We start from the raw sequence: 26682 nt of genomic DNA, 5'->3' as shown, positions 1-26682 counted from the left end.
CATATTTTACCGTGAACTTAATACCTGCCATTTAGTTTTTAGCTACTATAGACTATAGTCTATAGAAGCTATTGGGATGGGTATCCGTCCGGCGTCCATCGTCAGTCTGTATGTATGTATGTATGTATGTATGTCCATTTGTGAGGCGTCCGTCCACTCAAATATCTTGTGAACCGTAGTACTTACTGATTTGATATTTGTTGTGTAGATGAAAAATATGATTTTGAGAAACTACTTTTTTTAATTTTTTGATATTGTTGAAAATAGGCAAATTAATGCCAAAAAAGGCGTTTTTGGTAAAAAATCTTCTTCTTCATAACCGCTGGGCAGACAGCTTTGTTATTTGGTATACAGGTCCCTAGGGACCACCAAACTTAGATTTGTTCAAATTGTGATGAAATATGCAAATCTGTATTTTTAAGGAATTTTTTTGTCATTTTTGATCAAAATTTGACTTACATTGTGTGTAATTCTTGTACTGTATAAACCCTATCAATTCACCCAGAAAAAAATAATTAATATGATTTTAAATAATTGAATTAATTAGGAAATCATCAAAGCCAAACTAATTTTAGTGTAGAATTATCAGAAAATTCAACTTTTTTTGACAGTTCATAGTGAAATGCTTACCATCTTGGAGGATTAAAACATGTAAAGGCAACTTTCCTGAATCCCAACTTTGACATATTCTGAACCATCATTTATTGTGCCCTGTATGTTATCTAAAAGAAATTGCTCAAAATAGTTTGTCATGATAGGGTGGTCAAATAAATAGAGATAGAGAAAGTTCTAATTTCCATTTATGGTTGACTTGGTAAGGATAAAATAAAATTACTTTTTTGGGGAAAATAATAGAGTGGTCAATTAAAAGAGTGGTCAAAGTGATAGGGTTTTTATGGTATAGCTGGGCTGTAAGATTCCTCATGTGCTATTTATAGCAATTATGCAATCTGTGTAAACAGTGCAATGAAAGTGTTACATGATGCTTCTGATGACCTTGAAATTCTTAAGTTTCAAACATTTGTCTCTTCAGTGTGCTTTCTCTGAGTACGTACAGTCTCAACTTATTCAACAGAACTTACTTACAATGTTAATTTGAAAGTTAAAATGTGCTTGGTTAATAGGATGAAAATACTGATAAAAAGATAACCAGCTTAAGATTCTTTATAACCTGACAGATATGCAGTTTTTTTATGACAAAAATCTTGATTTAAGCAAGTCTTGTTTACTTTAATTAGAATGTAATTAACTCTCGTTTATTAGCTGCTATAGACTAATATAGTCTATAGAAGCTATTGGGATGGGTATCTGTCCGGCGTGCACTGTCAGTATGTATGTATGTATGTATGTCCATTTGTGAGGCGTCCGTCCACTCAAATTTTGAGAACTGCAGTACTTACTGATTTGATATTTGTTGTGTGGATAAAATATATGATCTTGAGAAACTGTTTTTATTAATTTTTGATATTGTTGAAAATATGCAAATTAGCACCAAAAAAGGCGTTTTTGGTAAAAAATCTTCTTCTTCATAACCACTGGTCAGACAGCTTTGTTATTTGGTATACAGGTCCCTAGGGATAACCCAACTTAGACTTGTTAAAATTGTGATGAAATATGCAAATCTGTATTTTTACGGAATTTTTTTCTATTTTTGGTCAGGCCATCCTGAAATGAGCTATCAAAGATATCCACCTTCCTCATCAATACATGTGTCACAAAAGGTTTTTCTCTACATAACACAGCAGAGCTCTGTCAACTGTTGAGTCACTTGTTTTTTCAAAACCGCTGGTCAGACAGCTTTAATATTTGGTTTACAGGTCCCTAGGATGACCTTAGTGAGATAATTTCATACAGTCAGGAAATACTTAATTTTGTATCCATGTCTATAGTAGCTTCAGGGACTTTGGCCCTATGTTTGGTATTTTAAATTGCTGAAGGATTTCTATTAAGTGTGCTAATAACCCTCATGGATATATTGATGATCTCATAATTTTAAGCAAGCATAGTATATTTAGTTATCTCCACAACATCTATCCATATGACTTGGGAGATTAAAGAAACAGATGGTGTGGATTCAGCAACTGACATAGATATAGTTTTCAAAATTTGATAAAATTCACTCGGGTCAGTCACAATCAGGGTGCGCTAGATGATTTTCATTTGTTATGGACATATATCTGCTATTCAGACTGATATTATATTGCTAATTTGTTTCTAATAAATAGTAATAGTTGTAACTAACTTGGTCACATAAAGAAATATGGCATATATTGTGCAGGTTTGGTTGTACAGCCACAAAAATGCCTTTAAAAACTGTAAAAAGAGCGTTATGCTGTTGCACTTCAAAATGTACTTAATTTCAAAATGTTTTTTGGAACACAGTGTTAAAATTGTGGAATTTTTAGCTCACATATGTTATTGCAGAACACCTAACCTTTCTTTCACAAGTTATTTCATGTGATTATGTGCACCAGAACAGAAACTGTGGTATTTTTACCAAAACTGTAACATCGTTATGTTTTTTGTGTTTTATGACCATAAGTACATATACCTTTAGTTTATATGTGGAAAAATGGATAAAATATTGTAATATTGAATTTAATTCCAACTTCAACATCCATGGCAAGCATTTTATACATCAAAATTTAAATAAAATTGCGTACTGTATTGTTTTGGAATAAATGAAAATGGAGATCGTTGTGGTTGGAATTTCTTGTAGCGTCCGTGACACACTCATATCTTAAGGACAACAGGAGTTATAAAAGATCTGATGTCACAGGCCTAAGTGTCGATAGGTGCCTACCTTAAATAAACAAATTATATAATTACTGTCCCTTGCGTTCATTATTAATATTCCTAAAATATGGAAATGTAGCATCCGTGACGGTGTAGCGTCCGTGACGGTGTTTACTACATAGTCATAATTAGTAACTATTTAAAACATTTTAAAGCAGTTAATCCACTGAAACATATAAAAACTAGTGTGCATTGTGTGTACATACATGGAGTTTGGTTACAAAATGTCTTCAAGGCATAAAATTGTAAATTTGCACAAAATTGATTTTTTAGAAACTAATAAAACACTCAAAAAGTTATGTTGAGCCTCAACTGTAACACTTAGGGGCAACATCAAAAGTTCAATATAATAAATTTAACTTAATTGCTTAAGTTTGGCCTCAGCCCCCCCCCCCCCCCCCCCCCCCCAACTTAACTGACCTAAAATTGAAAAACATTGCGGACTCATACCCTGTACTAATTCTTTCAAACGACGTACTAATGTACCATTGAATTAAATAAAAATTGAAAACCATTATAAAGTAACAAAAATACGGGTGACTGGATCGGTTTTAGCGTACAAAAAACAGCCTTGAAATTGTAAAATTTGCCAAAAAGACGTTAAATCGTTTTTGACTGCACAGAAATTAATTTAGCCAAAACCCCCCCACCCCCAAACTTAAGCAATTAAGTTCTTTTTCAAACATCGATCTTTTGACTTTGCCCCTTAGATTGGTGTTTTTTAAGAATGCAGTAATTATATTGAATATGTTATTAGAATTCTAGTGAAAAGAACAATGAATTCTGTGCTGTATATGCATTTATTATTGTGTATTCAATTTCAATTCATTATGTCACGGATGCTACAATAAAATGCAAACATGGTTTTTCAGATTATAAGCCAATCTAAATGTGAAATAACCACCACATTTTATTGTTTTGTTATCACATTTTGAATTTTAAAAAATCAAGGGGGTAAGAAATGACATTTGTGTTAACTCTGTCTCCACCACTTTCACATATTTAGAAGGCAGAGAGTACAGATACTTTATAGAACAGAGGTCAAAGGTTGGCAGACTCTGATCTCCAGCCTCACCTAGGTGTGTGTGTGCGCCCCATCCTGACAGGCGTTAGAACAGCTGCAAGCCATTTGGATTTCTGGGGTGGTGTGTCAGGTACATTGTAGCAAATTTTATTGTGGGACCACAGGTCAAAGTTTAACAACCTGTCGCTCTTGCCTGATCTAGGTGTCTTGTTTTATCTTGGTTTTACACTTTACGGCACAAGCAATGTTAACTTCTGTGTTTTTTGACGTATTGAAAGTTTATTACTGGTGTAGACATTTTTCACATACTCCAACTGATTTTTGCAGTAGTTGCTATAGCTTTCTTGTTTAATTTAAAGCAATTGTCAATATTTTGACACAATTTTCACAATTTAAATGTTTGATAGAGAAAGGTTTTGGAGGAAAGAGAAAGAAAAAACCAGATTGTTAATTGGTTTTTATATTTCAAATTGACCTAACTTTCAAGTTTGATTTTGGTAGCGTCCGTGACAAAATTCAATGTCTTACTGAACAGAAAACATTTTAGAAAGAAGTTCATTTTGATTACACTGCATGGCATTAATATTGTTGCTATAGCATGGTTAATTCATGACAATAAAACTTTTAAGTACAGCATACCAGCGGAAGGACATAGAGAAGTTGAAAGTCCTATTAAAAATATGATCAATATTGTTGTATTTCTCACTAAACTTGAGGTGGTGTTTATTCATGGAAAAATTAAGTAAATCATACCAGGTATAGCTTATTTTAATGCCAATATGCATCTTTTATATTGTAATAACATAAGAAAGCATTAACAAATCATTGTTTAAAATTTTATTATGACATTTGTGTTTCATGTACAACATTTCTGTAGCGTCCGTGACACTGCGTCGACCATATAAAACAATGTGCACAGTGGTAATACTAATGACGTTTGCTTCACCAAATTTTAGGGAGATATGCCCCATACCATAACCTTTCAACATATTATTTAACTGGACAGTTATCATGAACTTGAAATTTTGACCTAAGTGACACACTCTAGCGCACCCTGATTGTGACTGACCCGACTGTATTCCTAGATGTGTGACAAAAGGAATGATTTCAATTTTGAGTTGATAAACTTTCCGTCTTTGTTAAGTGATATACCATCTGCTCCAACATATGGTGTATTCATTTCACAACAGCTCATCAGACACAGTAGAGCTAACTATATGAACTAACTTATGTGAGACACAGCCTGTTAGCACCAAAGCTGGTGAGACAAGGATTCTCAGAAGTAGATTAGATCATTTAAAAAGCATATTTCTGTATCTTATAGGGCATTTCTGAAACACTTTTTTTTTTCTGTAATAGAGATATCTATGGTTCAAGAAACAGTTGGACATATGGAATCCAGAAATACATCCCTTTCCAATTGATGTAGAATACATGGTATCAGACACTCTGGAAGCTCTTAGACCAAAGCTGATTATTCCTTCCACTGCTGAAGAAGCGTACCAAGCTGTCAGAGATTTAGAACAAGAGTTTTTACCTAAAATTGGTATGTTCGTATCAATTTGAATTTATTCTGTGTGTCAATCTGTTAACAATTGTTGTCATTTGGTCAATAAAAACCAATAATTGGGGCAATCATGCATTTAATGATAATAAATGAGATATATTGAGTGCCAAATCTCCGTGGTGTATATCAACCTCATTGTTTTCTGTAGTAAAGTTGGGCCTCTGAACAGGGAATAAATGTTTGTACTAAGCAATTTCCTAAATGACTGCACTAAATCTGACGACACTTTCTGTAGATGTTGATCATACAAAAATTTAACAGTCAAGAAAGGCATTTGGCAGTATCAATATAACTATAGTCTGAAATGAACATAGGGATAGTTCTTCCTTATATCTAGCATTCTGATTTTTATCTCCACTGTCAGTGATGCAGAGCTTATCTAATAGGTAGGTGTGTTGGTGCATCCGTCAACTTTTTACATTCAAAGCTTCTTCTTCAAAATGGCTAGTTCGGCTCCTTGAATATTTTGAATACAGGTGCCCAGGGATGACCTTAATCAGAGGCAGTTATTGTCATTTTTGGTGAAAATTTTTTTTTACCAAAACCGCCTGTCTGATAGCTTTGATATTTGGTATACAGGTTCATCGTAATGATCAAAATATGATATATTCCAATTATGATGAATCTACAATTTTAATTTTGTATTTTTGGGCATCCTGTAATGAGCTTTCAAAGATTTCCACCTTCATCAACAACATGTGTCCCAAATAGCTATTCTATACATAACACTGGTGAGCTCTATGGTGGTTAGGTCACTTGTTACTATCACATGATAAGCCCCTTTAATACCCACGGCAAGATTCTCTTTTCACATTTATTAGTCCCCACGGACACCGTCCGGGGGGACTTATAGGTTTGGTCATGTCCGTGCGTGCGTGCGTCCGTCCGTCTGTGCGTCCGTCCGTCCGTTCACGCAGATATCTCAGATACGCCTCGAGCGATTTCATTCAAACTTGGTACATAGATTACTTCATATGTCATACATATGCACGTCGATTTGTTTTTTGATACGATCCAATATGGCCGCCAGGCGGCCATTTTATTACGATTTTTTCATGTACAGAGCCATTACTCAGGCATATCTAAACCGGTTTTATTCAAATTTGGTACAAGGACATTGACCTATGTCATACATATGCACGTCGATTTGTTTTGTGATACGATCCAATATGGCCGCCAGGCGGCCATTTTATTACGATTTTTTCATGTACAGAGCCATAACTCAGGCATATCTCAACTGATTTTATTCAAAGTTGGTACAAGGACATTGACCTATGTCATACATTATACGTCCATTTGTTTTTTGATACAATCCAATATGGCCGCCAGGCGGCCATTTTATTACGATTTTTTCATGTACAGAGCCATAACTCAGGCATATCTCAACTGATTTTATTCAAAGTTGGTACAAGGACATTGACCTATGTAATACATATGCACGGTAATCTGTTTTGTGATACGATCCAATATGGCCGCCAGGCGGCCATTTTGTTATGATTTTTTCATGTACAGAGCCATAACTCAGACATGTTTCAACCGATTTTATTCAAAGTTGGTACAAGGACATTGACCAATGTCATAGACATGCACGTCAATTTGGTTTGTGATACGATCCAATATGGCTGCCGTGTGGCCATTTTATTACGATTTTTTCATGTACAGAGCCATTACTCAGGCATATCTAAACCGATTTTATTCAAATTTGGTACAAGGACATTGACCTATGTCATACATATGCACGTCGATTTGTTTTGTGATACGATCCAATATGGCCGCCAGGCGGCCATTTTATTACGATTTTTTCATGTACAGAGCCATAACTCAGGCATATCTCAACTGATTTTATTCAAAGTTGGTACAAGGACATTGACCTATGTCATACATTATACGTCCATTTGTTTTTTGATACAATCCAATATGGCCGCCAGGCGGCCATTTTATTACGATTTTTTCATGTACAGAGCCATAACTCAGGCATATCTCAACTGATTTATTCAAAGTTGGTACAAGGACATTGACCTATGTAATACATATGCACGGTAATCTGTTTTGTGATACGATCCAATATGGCCGCCAGGCGGCCATTTTGTTATGATTTTTTCATGTACAGAGCCATAACTCAGACATGTTTCAACCGATTTTATTCAAAGTTGGTACAAGGACATTGACCAATGTCATAGACATGCACGTCAATTTGGTTTGTGATACGATCCAATATGGCTGCCGTGTGGCCATTTTGTTATGATTTTTTCATGTACAGAGCCATAACTCGGGCATATCTCAACCGATTTTATTCAAAGTTGGTACAAGGACATTAACCTATGTCATACATATGTAAGTCAATTTGTTTCATGATATGATCCAATATGGCTGCATGGCAGCCATTTTGTTACAATTTTTTCATGTCCTTAGCCAAAACTAGGGCACGTCTCAACCGATTTTATTCACCGATTTTATTCAAACTTAGTAAAAGGACATCAGACCAAATTCATGAAGAAGACTCTATCCTCTCTGAGGACTTGTAATCAAAGTACCCATTAACAAGTGGGGACTGTGTCATCTACGATGACTTGTCATACTCAAGGAATAAGGATGTCTTGTAACCAGAGGTGTTAAGTATTTCATGAGTTGTTTTTCTTTCATAGTGAACTTTAACTGTAGTAAAACAATTTATTCAAATATCATACTCAATCTTCATATCTCTGTTTCTCTGTTTGTGTTTGTTTTCTGATAGCTCCATTTTTACCTTTGACGGGTAACAATGAAGAACATGAAGATGTCCCACATACTTTGACAACGATATCAGAATGTGATGAAGCTACAGCGGGACATGAAGCAGGTATCTCATTCTAAGCCTCACATTTCATCTTTGCAGTGGATTAAAGATTGAAGGTTGTCTGTTTGAGAATTTATGTGTTGCAAGATGTTCTGTTTTCATGCAAGCCTTATTTGCACTCTCACTATCATCAGAAACAGCAACTACAAATATTTGTATTCATAATGTCACAAGTTTGCCCAGGTTCAAGTTCAGACAAAATATCAAATGAAAACAAAACAAAAAATAAAGGTTGACTAATGGGGTCAAGTGAGAAACAGAGACAAATTGAACTGGCATAAAAATGAACTTAAATAATACGGTAAATGCTGTATGTTAAAATTATTACTAGTATGTAGTCAATACTATGGGCCACAGAAAAAATAATAATGATATAGGGTCATTTCAGGTTACCCGCCACAATTTGTACTATATATTATTGCCTGAATACATGGGTTTAGGTGCCCGAGAGCAGGTGACAATTTGCCCGACGCCAGGAGGGCAAATTGTCTCCGGCTGCAAGGGCACATAAGCCCATGTATTCAGGCAATAATATTTTTATTACATGCCTCTTCACAGTTAATGCTAAATGACATTTAGTTACATGCAGGGCATTTTCAAACAATTTTACCATTATCGACCAGCATCAAACAGATTTTAACGAAAGTCAAAATAGCTGTGCACGCATGGATATTTTACATCTAGCGTTAAGCATCTACTTTGACGTCGAAAACATCGCAAGGCTTCACTGGCCCGGGTAACCATGGAAACCGGTCTGTACATCGTTCACCGGCCCGCTAACATCCCGGATGTTCCTATTCAAATCAATGCACTGATTTGCATTCACCTCGAGGCATGTAATAAATAATAGATCCTTGTCTTACATTAAGCACACAAGTTTAGTTGATCATAGACTGCAGACAGAAATTTGACCAACAATTGTCGACTATTGACATGGACACAGGTATCTGATGCATATATAAAAATAGCTGCAGTTTAGCTTACAGACTTGAAGCAAAGGCTTGCTAATTCAGAGCAAGTTCATTTGAAATGTCATACAATGTAGCACCACACCTGCAAAAGTCATAGCAATGCTGGCACAGAGTAACAGCACCCAAACAGCACTTACGACAGAGATAATATTGACACAGAGCACTTGTCCTCTTAAGCTCATTTATTGCCCCTGTTTTGCTGTAAACAAGTCCATAAATGTCCAACTCTGCAAATCCCATTCTTGTTGCTGCTATACCTTTACTTTAAATATATGTAGATCAGAATTTATTCACTTACCACAAAAGCATAAACACAAGTTGCAATACACTTCAATATGCAAACTTTATAGTAAATATATTAATTTAAGTTTAATTTTGGGCAAAATCAATACTCAAAACAGAAATTAAAAGTAATTCAAAATTCACAAAAGAAGTCAAAGTAACAAACTACAAGTTATGAATTTAGCAATTGTAAATCATTTTTGTAAAACAATGTGCATGACAAGTTTAAGTAAGAAATATATACATTTGTGCATTCGTCTACATGCTGATATGATAACAAGCATGCCCCCTAGTACGTGTTTCATACTTCAAGTAGGAGGGTGACTCCTACCCTCTAAATATTATGGGGTCCTTCATTGTCTGAAAATGCTACAAATGTAATCCTTTGCAATGTATCATTGCAAGATGGTGGAACTGATGGAATGCCAGTGATTGCAGAGGTAGAAGAGGATACAGATTCAGATGATTCTGACAGAGACATCAGACACTTACATCACACAGACGGTGATAGTCAGAGTCAAAGTCAAGAAGGAACAGTAGAAAGAGATGTGAGTAACCATTGTTGGAATAATGATGCGATGCGTATGCAAATGCAATGAGATGCGAATGTGAAAAATGTGACTGATTATGTGATACACATTCTGTACATATACCAGAGTTTTCTGATAATGGGCTGAGGGCATTTATTCATATTCAATATTTTTAGTGTAAGGGCAAGGCAAATTGAGATGTCACCGGTAATGATCAAGCAAAACAAAAATCCAAAATAAGCGCCCATCCCAAAATAATTGCCCATGGGCCTATAGGTGGGTGGGCCTATTATCAGAAAACTCCGGTACATGCACAATAAAAGAGTACATTACTCTCAGGCAGTGAAATGCTGCGATATCTAAAATCATGTTACATACATACAGCATTCAGCAGTTTGTATACATGAAAACAATTAAGGTAATGTAAATATTCATGTTATGTATACACACACACACACCCTGACCACATTTGTTTAATATTGTACACAAGGTGTGTACATGTGAATTTGTAAATGGCAAGTTCCATCGTAAAAGGTTCAGGACTGCGCAGCAAATTTATTTACTTCTGTGTGTATGTATGAATGATGTATGTATACACACATATACACAGACACACCCTCACACATTACATGCAGTCATTGATTATTGTGTACATCAGTGTGGCAAACACTATCACAAATAATGTTCAATACTACCCAGCAAATTATGAAACCACACAGAAATTTTATTGGCCAATTAATATTCATTCAAGAACTTTCCATTTAGAAATGGGTTCCTCCTGCCTGAACCCATAAATAAATGTTATAGTCAGCAAGGAGACTCTAACAAATCAAATTTACGGATTCCTATTTATTTTCAAACATTTTGAGTGTTGGACAGTTTTGCCCTGGAACATGGACAGGCAGATGTGAAATGTATTGTACCAAACCATAGATGCTTTCAGTTGCAGCATAGTAAGCATATAGAAGAATAATACTAGATCATACACAAATCCATGCACTTGGACTTTCTCTTTATTTGCACAGGTTAGCAGCAAATACAACACCCAGATATTGTCTCTAAAAGTGTTAAAATTGAACAAAAGAATTAATTTCACAATCAAAATATGATGCAGTATGTATGTATGTATGTCCGGCCACATCAAAAACTCATTACTTTGATACAATATAATGTACTATATAATATATAGTAGAGGTAAAGCATCGTTTCTGATATTGATTTTCATTTGTCTAAAGAGGAAAAAACTGATGACTGCAATGAACATTTTTCGTAATGAAAAACACTTAGTATATAATCCTGTTTGAAATAGTAATACCATGATTGTTCGTGAAATGGTTAAAACATGACTCTTTATCAAGACAGTGATCATTTGCATTTTTATAATTTGACACAGTCTTCAATTAGAAACTCATTTGTTAGCTTTAGTGAATTCTTAGTTAAAGGACATTCAACTGAAGTAAGAAACTGGTGCCATCCCTGGATACAAACTACAATGACTGTGCAATAGTCACCATTCAGTAAAAATTGACTGACCCCAGTATTTTCATGAGAGCGTAGAGTAGATGTTACTTTGACTACTGTGGTAGGCCTGTAAGCATTGATTGATAACTAAGTAAAGTTTTAGTTGATTTGAAGTTTCCTGTAATCAGCAGAACCAATGTTAGTAGATTAGCATGGGTAGGCATTTATTGTTTGATGGACTGTATGGATGAGATTTCATTTACACACATTTAGGATGAGGAGACTGATGGAATGGAGTCTGCTGGCGAAGTCGAAGAAGAAGACCAGGTAGGGTTTTGTGTTGTTTTAGGTGGGTGCTCATGGGTTAGTGGGTTTTTGTGTGCCTTGATTAATGGGTTTGTGTGTGTCTTTTTACATTAATGGTGTAAGTGATTGATTCATCAATGACAGCCTCTTTATTCACGCTGAATATACTTGGTATGTTGTCCAGTAAATTTGTGACTCGTCATATATAGATGTTGATTTGTCTCTGTCTGTCTATAATCTTTGTTCTCAGTGTGTTGTAGTCAACAACATAGTAACTATACACATACATAGTGTACATTTTCATCTCAGAATATCAATGCATGCACAATCATATCATGTCACAAAGATCAATTATTCATTCATGTTTACTCTTATCTGGAGTTATGTGACACATTAAGTTTGTATAACATTTTGTTTAAGAATGGAAACTGTCTTTGGTCATTTGTAAAGTATTTATGACGGCTATGTATTGTACACTTTCACTTTCACAATTCACATACACAAAATATGTATGGAATAACATTTATTCATAGTGTAAATCAGGAAATCACTTTCAGTGATCTCCCAACTTCATTATGAATGCAGTGTCCTATAAGCTGAAGTACATCAAAGAACAGAGAGCTAATCATCCTTACGGCAACATTATGCTTATCTCAGAACATAAGAAGCTAGATTCTGCTGAGCTGAAATGATAAAAAAAGCATCAATTCTGTTTTTTTCACATAGACTATACCATAAAACATGCCTGTTTAGCTTTTATCAGTAATCATTTCAATTAGAGGTATGGATGATGTAATTTTGATGCAGCCATATAAAAAATTGACTACCATGCATGAAAGTAGGCATCACGCTCAGCTACACCGTGCTGAGTATTCCAAAAACTAATTAGCATTTTCTCTAAAAAGCTTTACACTATGAAAAAGTATGAAAATGCAGTGTGCCTGCATGGTAAGTTAGTCAAAATCTTGAGATTGTGTCACTTGATGATGAAATGACAATTCAATCTTTCAAAACTAAGTCATTTCGCCTAGAATTCTGAAAAATGTGTAAATATTTATTTGTGAATGAAATGAACATTTACAAATGATAATTATATACAGTATTGAATTCTTGAACCATTCTCAAGTAACTAATTTTAATGTAAATATTTTGTATTGTACAGGTTACTGTACTTACAGGTGGCCCAAAACACATAACTTGTGAAGAAGATGATGATTTTCTCGCTGCATTTGATAAAATAATGGTAGAAAATTTACAGGTTGGTTTAATCTTTGCTATCTGATAATTGTTATCACTATCACATTTATTTCATGAATCAAGAGAACTTTATTGCAAAATGACCATGTCAAACTCTTACTCTGCTGCTTACTTTAAAAAGGAATATACAGGGCTGTGGGTGTACAATGGGGCATTACTGATGATGCAGATCATTTGTATATGCTTTAGGGGGGGAGTTGTTGATTGCTCCCGTAAAAGATGGCTCATCAGTGGTGAACTCTATCTGTAACACACTTGGAAGTATTTAGCGCATTCAGTTATCAGGTTCTAAAATATCATGGAAACAACCAACAACAGATTGGTCTCCAGAGGTAAAATTGCTGTCGCGGCTTAACACGATCATGTTCCTTCCACCATTGCGTCTGCCTCACAGTCAGTGTGAACACTGAGTGGAAATACAGCTTTGTTGCTACAGCTAAGTTGCGACAGTGAATGAATGATTGAATTATAGACAGCATTTTCGCCTACCGGTACTATTTGGCAACATAGCCAATGCTTGTAGTGTCCAACAAGCTGCCACAGGTTGGCAAACTACAAGTATGCAAAGTTGACTTACACCGGCAATAGAGATATGACGGCAAGTATCTTGATTGTGGGGTGACGCCATTGAGACAATGTTAACGAGGTGAACTTTGTATATGATAGAAAAGAATGAACAATACAGTAATTTTGTGACAAAGAGCAGTAACTAAGTTTTGTTATTCATGTATACTGAAACTTTGAGTATTGGAGCAAAGGATGACTATTAAATGCAAACCTGGATAGTTTCTTTTCACCTCGCTGTGATTCAAGAAGCCATGGGTAACCTGATACCTTGCTATCAAGACTAGTCTGTTCTCTTGAAAGACACCTAAGGATGTAGTTTGTGCAGTTTTGGCATTCTACGCTTCCCTGATGTAGAAAATTTGGAGCAACTGGCTGGCCATATAACACCGTGATAAAGGAAAAATCAGATGTCTGTTGCACTTCTCTTTTCGGAAATCACTTGTAATATTTGTGTGACAAACTGTGTGACAAACAAACAAATGATTCCTCTTACTTTTGGTAAACCAAAATGCAGCATAGTCTCGATTACCCAGACTGCTCTATGGGGCTCTATTGAGAGCCCTGCAGAACAGTCTGGGTAACTGAGACTAAACAAAAGTAAAATGGACATTTTCCCCAAGGGATTTTCTCGGGCTGTAGCAAAGACTCAATCGATGCACTACCCAACTATGATCTGTTCATGTCAGCTTGACACTACATATACTTCCGCTGAAATGGTGTATGTCATTTTGATCATTTGTTACGCCTCAAAAAAGATGTCAACAGAAAGAAAGGTAACTTTGTCATGAGCCTTTATTTTGCTATGACTAAAAATGTAAAATTTTTGAAAATTCAGGCATATTTTCTGACAATTTAGTGAAAAACATTGTCTTCACCTGCCAGCAAATAATGGCCTACTGTGCATGCTTGACAAACTTTGAAGACTATACAAGAAGTGCTCTGGGCTATCCACATGTTAGACACAGGTTGCATTAGAACCATGAAAACAGTCCTACTCAAGACTGCATGCTAAACGGTCCTTCTCATCAACCATCATGTACACCAAAAAGAGAAAAACCATACACCAAAAAGAGAAAACCATACACCAAAAAGAGAAAAACCATACACCAAAAAGAGAAAAACCATACACCAAAAAGAGACAACCATACACCAAAAAGAGAAAAACCATACACCAAAAAGAGAAAACCATACACCAAAAAGAGAAAAACCATATACCAACCAGATATGTGTTTCATTATATATTGCAGTTGTGTAAAATTGAACCTTTGCCACATGTTTGCAACTTCATTGAAAGTATTATGATCAACATAATGAACAGTAATCACTGCCGATTAGGTCATGAAGTATACAAATATGTAATTAGCTGAAATAAAAATATTAAAGTTCTTTGACTGCTGTCATTGTATCACCACTTTATATAGCAAGTGTAATTACCATTGGCCAAGTCCTTCAAGCCATATATGCCGAGCTGTGAAAGCTCATTAGGTATGCAAATTATAAATTAGCTGACATGAACATGTGAAATGACTTTTGATATTGTTTTAACCTGGCATAATCATCAATGTACATAGCATGTTTTGCCAACTTTGATCAAGTAAATCTCGGTATATATCCCTAAATAAGCAAAGTTCATTAAATATGTAAATTAGGAATTGGCTGAAGAGAAAATGCTTAATGACTTTCAATAATATTGTATTATAGTGTCTTTAATGTACATAGCAAGTTTCATCAATTTTGATCAAGTCAATTCAGATAAATATCCCAAATTATGAAAATTCATTTAATATGCACATTAGGAATTGGCTGAAGTAAAAATATGTCTTTTGACTTTCAATAATGTTATATCACAGTATCTTTGATGTATATAGCAAGTTTCAACAACTACAATCAATTTAATTCAAATATATATCCCTAATTAGCAAAGTTCATTAAATATGTAAATTAGGAATTGGCTGCAGTTAAAACGCTTAATGACTTTCAGGAATGTTAAATCATAGTATCTTTAATATACATACCAAGTTTGGTCGATTTTGATCGCATCAAATCAGACATATATCCCTAATTAGGAAAATTCATTTAATATGCAAATTAGCAACTATCTTTCATGTCATCCCTTAATGGTTCCCACTGCTGATATATCTTGGTGTGATCAACATTTTTAGCAAATCTCATCAAATTGTGTGTAGTCATTTTTAATGTATATCCGTTTTTTCTAAAATCATTAATTATGCAAATGAGCAAAAAGTATGCAAGCCGCGCCCACCAAAAACTAATCAGTTCTTGCCATTTGCTAACTGAATCTATGCACCAGATTTGATTCTGATCTGATAAGCCGTTTTTAGCGACGAAGTTACATAACTGAGGAAGCTTATAGAGTTGGGAGAAGCAAAGTTGACGTCACTTCCATCAACAACTTCCGTAAAACTATTTTGTCACACCACGTGATCAGTGTTATCTCACGACTACAGCATACCATTCACGCTGCACACTCACTATCAGCGAAAATAGTATCGTGTTGGATTGACATTATAATTGAACCTAGAGCGTACGTGTGAGTGTATTGGCTTACATGAAAATGCGATAGACAATGATGCATTTACGTTAGAACGTCCATGCTCGATCAAATTGTTTTTGTTCTGTCGGTGTAAATTACGAGATTGGTGGATGTGGATGGACATCTTGCGTGCGTTTGGTCTTTGTCTGACATGCATGTCGTTTCGATCTCCTTTTAACTTTGCAGGGGAGAATGAATTACGTTCCTCATGGGTTTCAAATATGTAAAAAAAAAAAAATACGAAGTTTTGAGTGGATTTACGATTTCGTTTGCAAAATTACGAGCGAAAATTTCAGCTTCCCATTTCATCGGCGCGACCGTGCAAGAAACCTCAGTCTCCTACTACCTCCATGATCACATGTTGTACTAGCCCTGCGTACGATGCTGTGTGTTCCACTCACCACAGCCCTGCAAAGACCCGTACGTAGGGTCGGTGACTTCAAATCCATTTTGGGACTTGACGTAAAAAGCCAAATTACTGCCGAAATTCAGCATTCTTGGGCCCAAGTCGTATCCCAGCCTATCTCAGCTACTCGATCGCTTCCAAAAATGCCAGTCTTTTATTCACTTCTCGTAAATAACCGTCGATGTCGGCAACTCTCTCGCTAGCCCTGCGTACGATGCTGTGTGTGAACTACACCTAACAATAAAATGTTGTGAGATGTTGAAACAGTTTACCCTCCTTCCTACAAAGTTGCAATGTATTGAAACACTTTACTCTCCTTTCTACAAAGTTACAAATCCCCTGGTACGTAAAACAAACACTGTTGCTGTTCGATACTACAATACATCATAAACGTAACGTCCATGAATACACTGAGGCCTGCTTTGCCTCTGTGAGTCCTGCAGGGTCGTCCTTGAGTCTATCAAAAGTGTTCCCTACTTTGCTGTATCAAAATTTGGCCTGCAACTACTCAGTTTGATAGTAAAAACCATTATTTCAAAGGAAACTTTCACAAATGGAGTCATAATACAAAGGAAAAGGAGAAAAACTGAGGTTTTCTGAAAGGTCAAGTCTAGGTCATCTCATCATGTGATGTCAGGCATGAAGACCCCCTAATTACGCAATTATGGTTCACAAGAAACTACCTAGGGTGGTCCAATAGGTGAAAGGTAATTTTGCTGCCTTCCAATTTAAATGGCATTTTGCTGCCTTCCAATTTAAATGGCATTCAGCTTGATTGACTCCCATTCGGCCTACTTTCAAACTGCTATAACTTAAACAAGAAATTATGTGATTCTGAATGATTTTAATATTATTGTAGATTCCACCAGTTTAATGATCTAGAAGTGAACATCACCAGACATTTCTTGATGATATCAAAATATCAAATGAAAATATATCTGGGCTAAAACTTTTGAGACTGAATTTGTAAATTTACCAAGAATTTTCGGAAGCTAGACGGGAAACAGACATAACAGTGCGATGGGCGGACCAGAAAGTCGATGGAAATCAAGCAGGTTGTTCTTACATGAACATTGCTGTTTGGTGTGTTGATTTGTAACACGTACACTATGCTAACATGTTTCAACACCCAAGGAAACATTTGCAACTTTATAGTCAATGCGACATATTAATAAAATTATTTTACTTTTGTATCGGAATATCACAAAACAATGTTGTGATCATCGCAGTCCAGCTGTTATGAGTAAGCATGTGTACTTGGCTGGACCGATCAAGTTTCTGCAAAAAATCATTTCACTGTCATTGACAAGCTAAAGTGACGTCTTTAATAAATGTGTCCAGTCAATATCCAAAGAAAATCAAGGCCATCAATGACACGAAGAAAGTTTGTCAGTCCCCACGGACGAATTCTGGGGGGACTTATAGATTGGGTCATGTCCGTCTGTGCGTGCGTGCGTACGTACGTCCGTCCGTCCGTTCATGCAGACATCAGACTGAGACATGCCCTGGTCAGTTTCTTTCAAACTTTGCACAAGGATAGTACCCTACCCCATACAGATGCACGTCGATTTGTTTCACAATGCGATCAAATTTGGCCGGGTTAGACTTGGAGGACTTTTTAGTTTACACCTCCATAGACTCCCATGTATAAGGCAGTTCTCCATAGACTCCCAGGTATAAGGCAGTCCTCCAAAGACTCCCATGTAAAGGCAGTTCTGCATAGACTCCCATGTATAAGTCAGTTCTCCGTAGACGCCCATGTATAAGGCCAAGAAAAATAAAAATTTAGTTTCTCATCGTATTCTAGTGCAAAAAGGATGCAGTGACACAGTTTTTAGTCCCCACGGATGAAGTCCAGGGGGCTTATAGATTGGGTCATGGTGTCCGGGTCATTGTGTCCGTTCGTCCATCCGTTCGTCCATCCTTTCACACAGATATCTCAGACATTTTGACAAAATGTCACGTGACATTGGTGACCTTTGACCTCAAATATACATATTTGTCCATAACTCAGTAACCACAAGTGCTACACCCTTCATATATGGTATGATGGGATGACGCCACATATTATACCTCATTAATTATGCACATATCTAATTTTGAGCGAGCCAATAGAGCTAGAGGTCTGATTTTTGGTATATAGGGATAACTTAGCAATACAATTTTTTTTTTGACATGTCACGTGACCTCAATGACCTTTGACCTCAATAATACATATTTGTCCATAACTCAGTAACCACAAGTGCCACACCCTACCTTATGACGCCACATACTGTACCTCATTAATTATGTGCATATCTAATTCTGAGCAAGCCAATAGAGCTGGATGTCTGATTTTTTCGTATATAGGGAAACCTATAGGATAGAAATTTTTTGACAAAATGTCATGTGAACTTGATTATTTACCTAAAATATACGTTTATGTCAATAAATAAGTCCCACAAGTGCTATGTCCTTTATATTTAGTTGGATGGGAAACCTTATGACAACACACGCTTTACCTCATTTATTATGCACATATCTAATTCTGGGCAAGCGAATAGAGGTAGAGGTCTGATTTTTGGCATATAGGGATTTATTAGCAATACATTTTTGTTTTTTTCAAAATGTCACGTGACCTCAATGACCTTTGACCTTGATTATACATATATATATATATATATATATATGCATATCTCAGTAAGTTCTATACCCTTCAATTTTCATAGGATATTAGACCTTAAGATGTCACATCTTGTACCTCATTTATTATGCGCATATGTATTTCTTGGCTGGCCAATACAGCTACAGGTCTGATCTTTTTTCCCAATTTAGAACAATAACTTAGACATGCCTCATGTGTTTCAAATTGGGAACAACGACATAGACCTATGTGCCCATAGATCTCAACATATCAATCCAGTGATACTTCTTAATGACCACATTTCTCTGCCCCATCAAGACTAATACTCCTATTACTTTGTCATTGTCAATGACTTGTTTAGAATTATATTTTCGTTTTAAACTACAGTTCTTTGATGCAGTGTGGTCGTCTGGCAATCCATCATCACGGCAGATGTAGTGCATCCAATACACAGTCCACACTGTCCAATCATGCGTGCATGTTTTCCTGTTATAATTCAATAGGGTCAGAATTTTGTAGCAAGGAACATACAAAATCTTGCAGATAAATCAATTTGGATGATCTATGTACATCTATGCAAATTCCAAGTTTGGTGGACATGTGAAAATTATGTTTTTTGCCTTCATGTACAAGATGGAATGTTTACCAAGCTGGACGCTCACTGCTGAAAAACCAATAGGTTTTATTACAGTTTCACATTTCAACCCTTTCTTTGCATCTTTCTCAGCAACATTCCCCAAACCTCTCTCCTTGCATCCCTACCGCTAAATGCACTGAGGAGCACAGTGTCATCATTGACGCTATTTTTGAGATATCGGACTAAGAGACAGACAGACAGACAGACAGACAGACAGACATCGCTGCGACATATGCCCACGTGTGTAAACACGTGAGCAAAAAAGAGAAAAACCATACGCCAAAAAGAGAAAAACCATACACCAAAACGAGAAAACTGTGTATTGGTCATTCATTTACAGTGTGCATTGTTTGCTTCTTAGTTTTTTCTGTTGATTATCTTTACCTAAGAGTAAACACTGATACATCCTTGCGTCATGTTTATTTCAACCAGCAGGGGCAAAACATTGCTTGGACCATGTGATAGTTTTGAATAACCATGATTGGCAGATTTGTGACATATACCAATGGGGTCAAATGGTCGTTAAGGGAACATGCTTTTGAAACATATGCATTCTCTGACAAAAAACACAACATCTTTTTCATTTTGACTCAAGAGTAGTCGCTATATATTTACAGACATCTTATGCAAGATTCAATGACGATGAATGCCTTAAACATGAAAAAATTACGGGATTCTTGGACCAAACACAACATTTCTGTACAAATATTTGACTTGTTTACATTCATGCATAGACATGATAATCAGGTTTTTATAAGGGAGGTTCATGTTTAACGCTTAGGCACTGGATTTTCTCTCTCAAAGTCTCATTTTTCAAATCCACAATGTTTTTCAGTCAGCAGCTATCAGCTTGGACAGTTACAGACAACTGAGACTGAAATGTGATCATTACTTCATTAATGTGTTGAGTTTTAATAGCCTATAGGAAATCACAAAAAGTTTTGAATACCTATTTGCAGAAAAAATCTATTTTACCATACGTCTGATGGATGAAGTAATGGGGAATTGACTATTAGTTACTCAGATGCATTTTTCATCACACCCTGACTTGCTATTGGCCAAAACAAGAACTGTTCTGGCTGTGACCGCATCGCGATTGTCTAATGCAATCACCATTGTTTATCACATTAGTTTGTCTATGCCTGTTTTAAAAGCTGATAGCAATGCAATTTCTAACTTGGTTATGAAAGATTTCAGGTAAAAGGAAATGCGTTTTGTATTTTTGAAGACTAAATTCATTTGACTTTTTTCATGAACATAACCAATCTTATCATGAGGCTGCGCTAGTTTTATTACAAGGGTACACTGACTGGCACCATAACTGATACATATTGAAACCTGTTGAATTCATGTAGTCTCAGGTGAGGGACACCAGCAGTGTGCCCCACTGTCTATACCACAGCCAAACAATCATCACAGCATTGGAAACTAATGAATCTAAAACTATCATCCCTTTTTATCGCTATCATCTGATATGTTAGCTTTCAGTATTTGTGTTCAAACACTACTGCCAGGCTTTGGATTTTCTGAGGGAGTAGGTTCTATCTTAGATTATTACACCTTCTGCCATGTATGTTAAACATTGCTTGGCATACATTATTTACTCTCCTAGACCCTGGGATAATGTGCAAAGGCTTTATGTAAAAATTAACTGTTCCAGTTTTTCATCATAATATTATATAGGGCTCGCCCTTGGTGTCGCGCCAGGGGTTAAAATTGGCAAGGTTATTTGTATTGATTCATGATAAAATACAATTAATTGTTACTTGCTATATACGTCTGTATGACAACTATGCCCAGTTTCCCTCTGATGAAAGCAGTTCACGTACGAACATGATGTCAAACCCTGCAGCAGTGCAGGTATAGATTTTCTGTATTGTGTAAAAATGTTGGACAAAAATTGGCAATTTTTACCATGATAACAGCCTATTGTGTTAAACAAAAGACATATTATGCCATCGTTGCCATTGCAATGGTAACCGCACTGCCCACCTTACACTTGCAAGCTGAAAACAAGCGTTCTGTCTAAAAACTGGCAATTTTTGAATCTAGTTATTGACACAGGGGGTGCACTTCTAAAATTTAATCCCAGTACAGTGTATAAAAAGGACACAGCTGAGAGACAACAAAGAAGCAAATCTCTTTATCTAATTTGAAAAAAATTAACAGTGAACTGATAGTGGTCAATTTGAAGAATTAGTGATATGTTTTTGCATTAAAACCTCACTTGGCTCTGTAATGTGGGCATATGAACACTCATAATAAGCAAAGTCATATTTGAGTGACCATAGAACTTCATTCTCAGATATTTATCCTGTAAACTGAACAATTGTATTTACGTTATTGTTCGTTTACAGCAACGGAGCAGTGAAATAATCAAAGTTCCACAGTTGGATGTGTCGGTACCTGTCAATGTAAAAGCAAAGAAAAAAACATTTGACCAATTGAGAATTGTAGAAGAGGAGAAAACTCATGTGGACTTTGTCATGATAACCAGAAGAGGAAACAAACAGCAATACAGAACTGTGCAAGTACCAGCAGAATCATCTCTTGTGACAGCTCTAAAGAACAGAGAAGAGGTAATAGATTTTAAAACAGTGAATTTTAATTGTTGCTTTAGCCTCCTGTTTCCTTTATGTATATATAACATGGTGGGGAGCTATTGGGATCAGTTGCCAGATATCTATGTATGTATCCATAAGTTTGACCACTGAGAAATCTTGAAAACTGCTGCACCTATTACCTTGAAATTGGTATGAAAATGTCTAACATTTCATTTTTAAACCAACTTTTCTCTACATTTGTTTGGTATTTGGAGCTATAGAGATCATCATGCACAGGAGTACAAAAATGTGAAAACAAAATTTTCAAAACTGCTCAACAGATATCATTACGGTAGTATTTGGTATACTCTTCTCAAAGGATAGCTACACTCAGATTTGTTCAAGTCAGGGTAAAATTTGCATATGTGTATTTTTGAGTCTTTTCTCATTTTCCTTGAAAAATATACTATATCATCTGTTGAGATAGGTGACAGGAAAACAAATACATCTTATCTCCTTGACACTGAAGTCAGATTGCCATCTTTATACTAGGAGGTATTGTTATAAGGTGGAAAAATGGCGTCTGTGTGTCACATATACACCCTGTAATAATGGAGTTAACTCTGTGATACTTTGTGCAAATATTGTATTTGTAAAATGTGAGAAAAGTTAAGAAAGAAAAGTGAATTATTTTGTAAAAGCAGTGTGCAAAATTGTTTCCATTCTGCCATGACTAAGAATGAAGACCAAGAACAAATATATTTATATTAATAATGTTCATGAAGTACATGTCTTTATCATTTGATGATGTTCATCAGATGAAATAAACTATGTTTAGCATATTGTATCCACCAATAATTCCTTCTGTACACTAAAAATATGTTCTTGATTCCAACTCTAATCCAAATGAGAAAACACAAAGGTTTTCTGTGGAATAGATGACATTACTGTAACAGTTCCAGTTGTGCTATGATGATATTTTTGTGATATCAAAAGAAAGTTTTTAGAATATTGAAAGAAATCAGATTCATCATATTTTGCCATGTTTCTCATGAATTACAACTACATGACATGTAAATATATCACTATTTTGATTTTCAAAAGTATCTGCTTACTTCCTAGCTTTCAAAATTATTTATTGTAGATGCCATGAGGTCATTTTCATTCAATATTTGTGATTTTGAATACGTGCAGTTTTCTGTGAATGAATTTACAGACTCACTGCCTTATGTGGTCGCATTTGCACAAGTTAGACATCATCCGTTACGAAAATAGTATAATTATCAGTCATGAGGTCGTCACCAGCATTAAAATTAACCAGTAATTCAGCATCAGTTTGCAGTGTCTTCTGCCCCTGCTAAAGTTCCAGCTTGACTGCTACAAAGCATCCTATTAATTCATTCAACAATGAACTAATTCGTAAGTTAATCAATCAACCAATCAAAGAATTGGTGAATAGGAATGATCAACAAGTGTTTATAACATAAAAACAATCATTCACCTTGTAATACACTGAGAGTGTGAAAATACATGGCTCCCAAACTCACATTGTCAGTACAGCTGTACCTGGGGATATAAGAACAAAAAGATATATCACCTCTCTGATAGAGTTATTTCAATTTTCATAACATAAAGTTCTTCTCTGTCAGATACCTCTCTTTAAAGTGATCACATCATTCCATAATTTTCTACAGATATTATTTATTTGTTTGTTTATTTGATTGATGCAACTCAGGCAGAACTAGCGGAAAAGCAAAAAATGAAGCAGCTGACGTTGAACATAAATGAAAGACAGGAGGAAGAAGACTATCAAGGTAATTCAACATATTATGTCCTTGATATCTCTGATACGCAGTAGGCAAAATTGTCCGATTTAACATTTCAGTTTATCATTAGTTTCTGTAGACAAAGGCTAGGGGGACTAATGGATTTTGTTCCATTTGTCTGTCTCTCTGTATTTCCAATCTGCAGCCATTACTCTAACATGAGTGGACTGATTTCATTCAAACTTTTGTAAGATTATTCATTGTGGCCATCAGACAGTCATGTTATTATTTTCCCACCTGTAGAGCCAGTGTGCAGACATATCTGAAAAAGTTCCTCCAAACGTGGTGAAAAGACATAGTTTATTATTAGTTGGGACATAGATTATAATGCACGGTGATAATTATAGTGTTATGCTCATCAGAACCGTTGTCCAAAACCTGGAGCACTTACCATTACATAATGTTAGTGTAGCTTCTATTAACTTTTAATAAACTTTTTTCTTTTAATTTTTAATCTCTTATCAGAAATGCTGGCGTCAATGCAGAAACCAGCAGCTGCAAACACTAACCGGGAAAAGAAAACAAAGTTTCAACATCCAAAGGGAGTTCCCGATGCAGATTTGATTTTCAAATCAGGCGGAAGGTACGTACTACCTTTCAGTAGGAATTTGATGCTGATTATACCTGTCACTATGATATATTACCCCTAACCCTTGCCATCACCTGTCAACAAAACAACAAGCTCCAGATAGTATTTGACCATCAAAGGCCTCAATGCTTCTCATTAAAGAGCAAGTAAACTCATCTTTACATGGGTTTGTGATTAAAGTGACAGTACTTCATTTTTACCTTCTCGTGTCTATTTATAGACAGAGAAGGTATTAGAGTTGAAAACCAGTATGCTGCTGTCAAGAACTTCCGTCTGTCAATACTTCCGTCTGTCAAGATCCGTTGACGTCATGCCATTGTGATGGGTCATATCATAAACTGGTGGGGGTGTTCATGGTTCAGGTTGAGGTGCAGGAGAATGATTTTGAGCTGTGACAAAAATCAAAAGGGACTTAGCGGCATAGCCACAGTGTTAAGCCTTTCACCAAGGTTCTTAGTTGACTACGATCTATTACAGACTACTGAGCTGACGTTAGGGGTACTCACTTTGTGTTTGCTCACTCTGTGTGCGCTAGTGTTTGGTACTGAGTTGCGTGGATATCCCCTCATGGCCTCACGTGATATGGGCCTGTTGCATAATCTGCAGATGATCATATGCCTCCGAGTCTGAAAACGGTCATTGTGTAAGCCTGTCGGCATTTTCCTTGCATTTTTTCTCATTAAATTTTGCAAAATATCGGCGAGTACCTCAATATTTCAAGATAACTCTTTCTTCCCAATCGTTTCCTGGAGTTTCAGAGTCATATGAACGAAAATGAGTGAAAGTTTTAGACAGGAAAATCGGACGTCGGCCATGTTCAATGTTTACAGTATAATCAGAAGTTTACGTGGAGGAATTAACCAACAAACACAGGAGTGTTCATGATGCCCGCCCTCTAGAGGCAGACCCTCCTATATGAAGTACCACATTTGATGCTTGTGGAAAGCTTGACCACACAATGGAGCATTTAAACTTTTAGAAAATGACAAACTGAATAAGAAGGTATTCAGAAAATGTCAAATACTGAGGAAAAATGTGCAAATATTCAAAATAAACAGGTTAACTGATTGGTCAGTATAAAAAACAATGAAAATGTTTATGATCAAAAGTTTTTGAGATGCGCACATTTTAAGAAATACAGAAATTATTAACATTATAAATATAAGACCAAACTATTTTTTCAGGGATGGGACAGGTTGGAAATGAGGGGTGAGAGACAAAGGCACTCCTATTGCTGCATGTGGATGCAGCCACACCATTTCATTTACAGCATACTTATTCACTGTGTTGTGTTCAAGTTCCATATTGTACTGACTGTCATACAAGGATAACATAAGCAAATCAAATCAAATTAGAAAAGGGTCAATGCTGTTGTGTGGATTTTGCTGAACATGGCTGATATTTCGCCCTGTATATTTGGTATCCAGCAAAGGCATATTTTGATGTAAAGTCAAAATTAACACTACATTGCTGACAATATATTTTACCGTTTCTGCATGAATTTTTCTTTTTTAAATTATAGTATATTAGTACTTCAAACAGATTAACAGTTATCGTGATGTCAACCCATAATTTTACATCACAAAGACTAATTCTGCCAATTTTTTTTGTTTTTCAGTCATTTTATAAATTTTGCACTGCACAAGATGATTGAACAAATTGCAATGTTTGAATTTGTAAACTCAAAGAATAAAAATCCTTTGGTCACAAATTAAATTATTTTTTGAAAAGAAATTTCTTCTTAAACACTTTTAGCATATATTCTTTACATGGTCATGTATTTCAAGGAAAATATGCCTATTAAAAACAGTAATTTCTTCACTTTCAATTTTTTTCAATACTATGACAATTATCAGCCATGAGTTATACAAACACAAGACCAGATAGGCGTTTTTCATCATTTCCAC

At 35.7% G+C, this 26682-nt stretch overlaps 1 protein-coding gene across 3 annotated transcripts in view; it reads left to right on the top strand.

The window, feature by feature from the left end:
* Positions 1-26682, top strand: part of LOC139134528 (regulator of nonsense transcripts 2-like) — a 105619-nt gene that overhangs the window by 73266 nt on the left and 5671 nt on the right. For all 3 annotated transcript variants that reach the window (XM_070701390.1, XM_070701388.1, XM_070701389.1), the window contains 8 exons: positions 5180-5366; positions 8122-8226; positions 9882-10024; positions 11741-11794; positions 12936-13031; positions 22175-22396; positions 24096-24174; positions 24652-24769. In XM_070701390.1, coding sequence (XP_070557491.1) covers positions 5180-5366; positions 8122-8226; positions 9882-10024; positions 11741-11794; positions 12936-13031; positions 22175-22396; positions 24096-24174; positions 24652-24769 — 1004 coding nt within the window. The remainder of the gene's footprint in view (positions 1-5179; positions 5367-8121; positions 8227-9881; positions 10025-11740; positions 11795-12935; positions 13032-22174; positions 22397-24095; positions 24175-24651; positions 24770-26682) is intronic.

The sequence above is a fragment of the Ptychodera flava genome, chromosome 6 (assembly GCF_041260155.1).
Source record: "Ptychodera flava strain L36383 chromosome 6, AS_Pfla_20210202, whole genome shotgun sequence".
Classification (NCBI taxonomy): Eukaryota; Metazoa; Hemichordata; class Enteropneusta; family Ptychoderidae; genus Ptychodera; species Ptychodera flava.
Note: the sequence above shows the minus strand (reverse complement) of the source record. Positions and strands in the feature narration are given on the sequence as shown.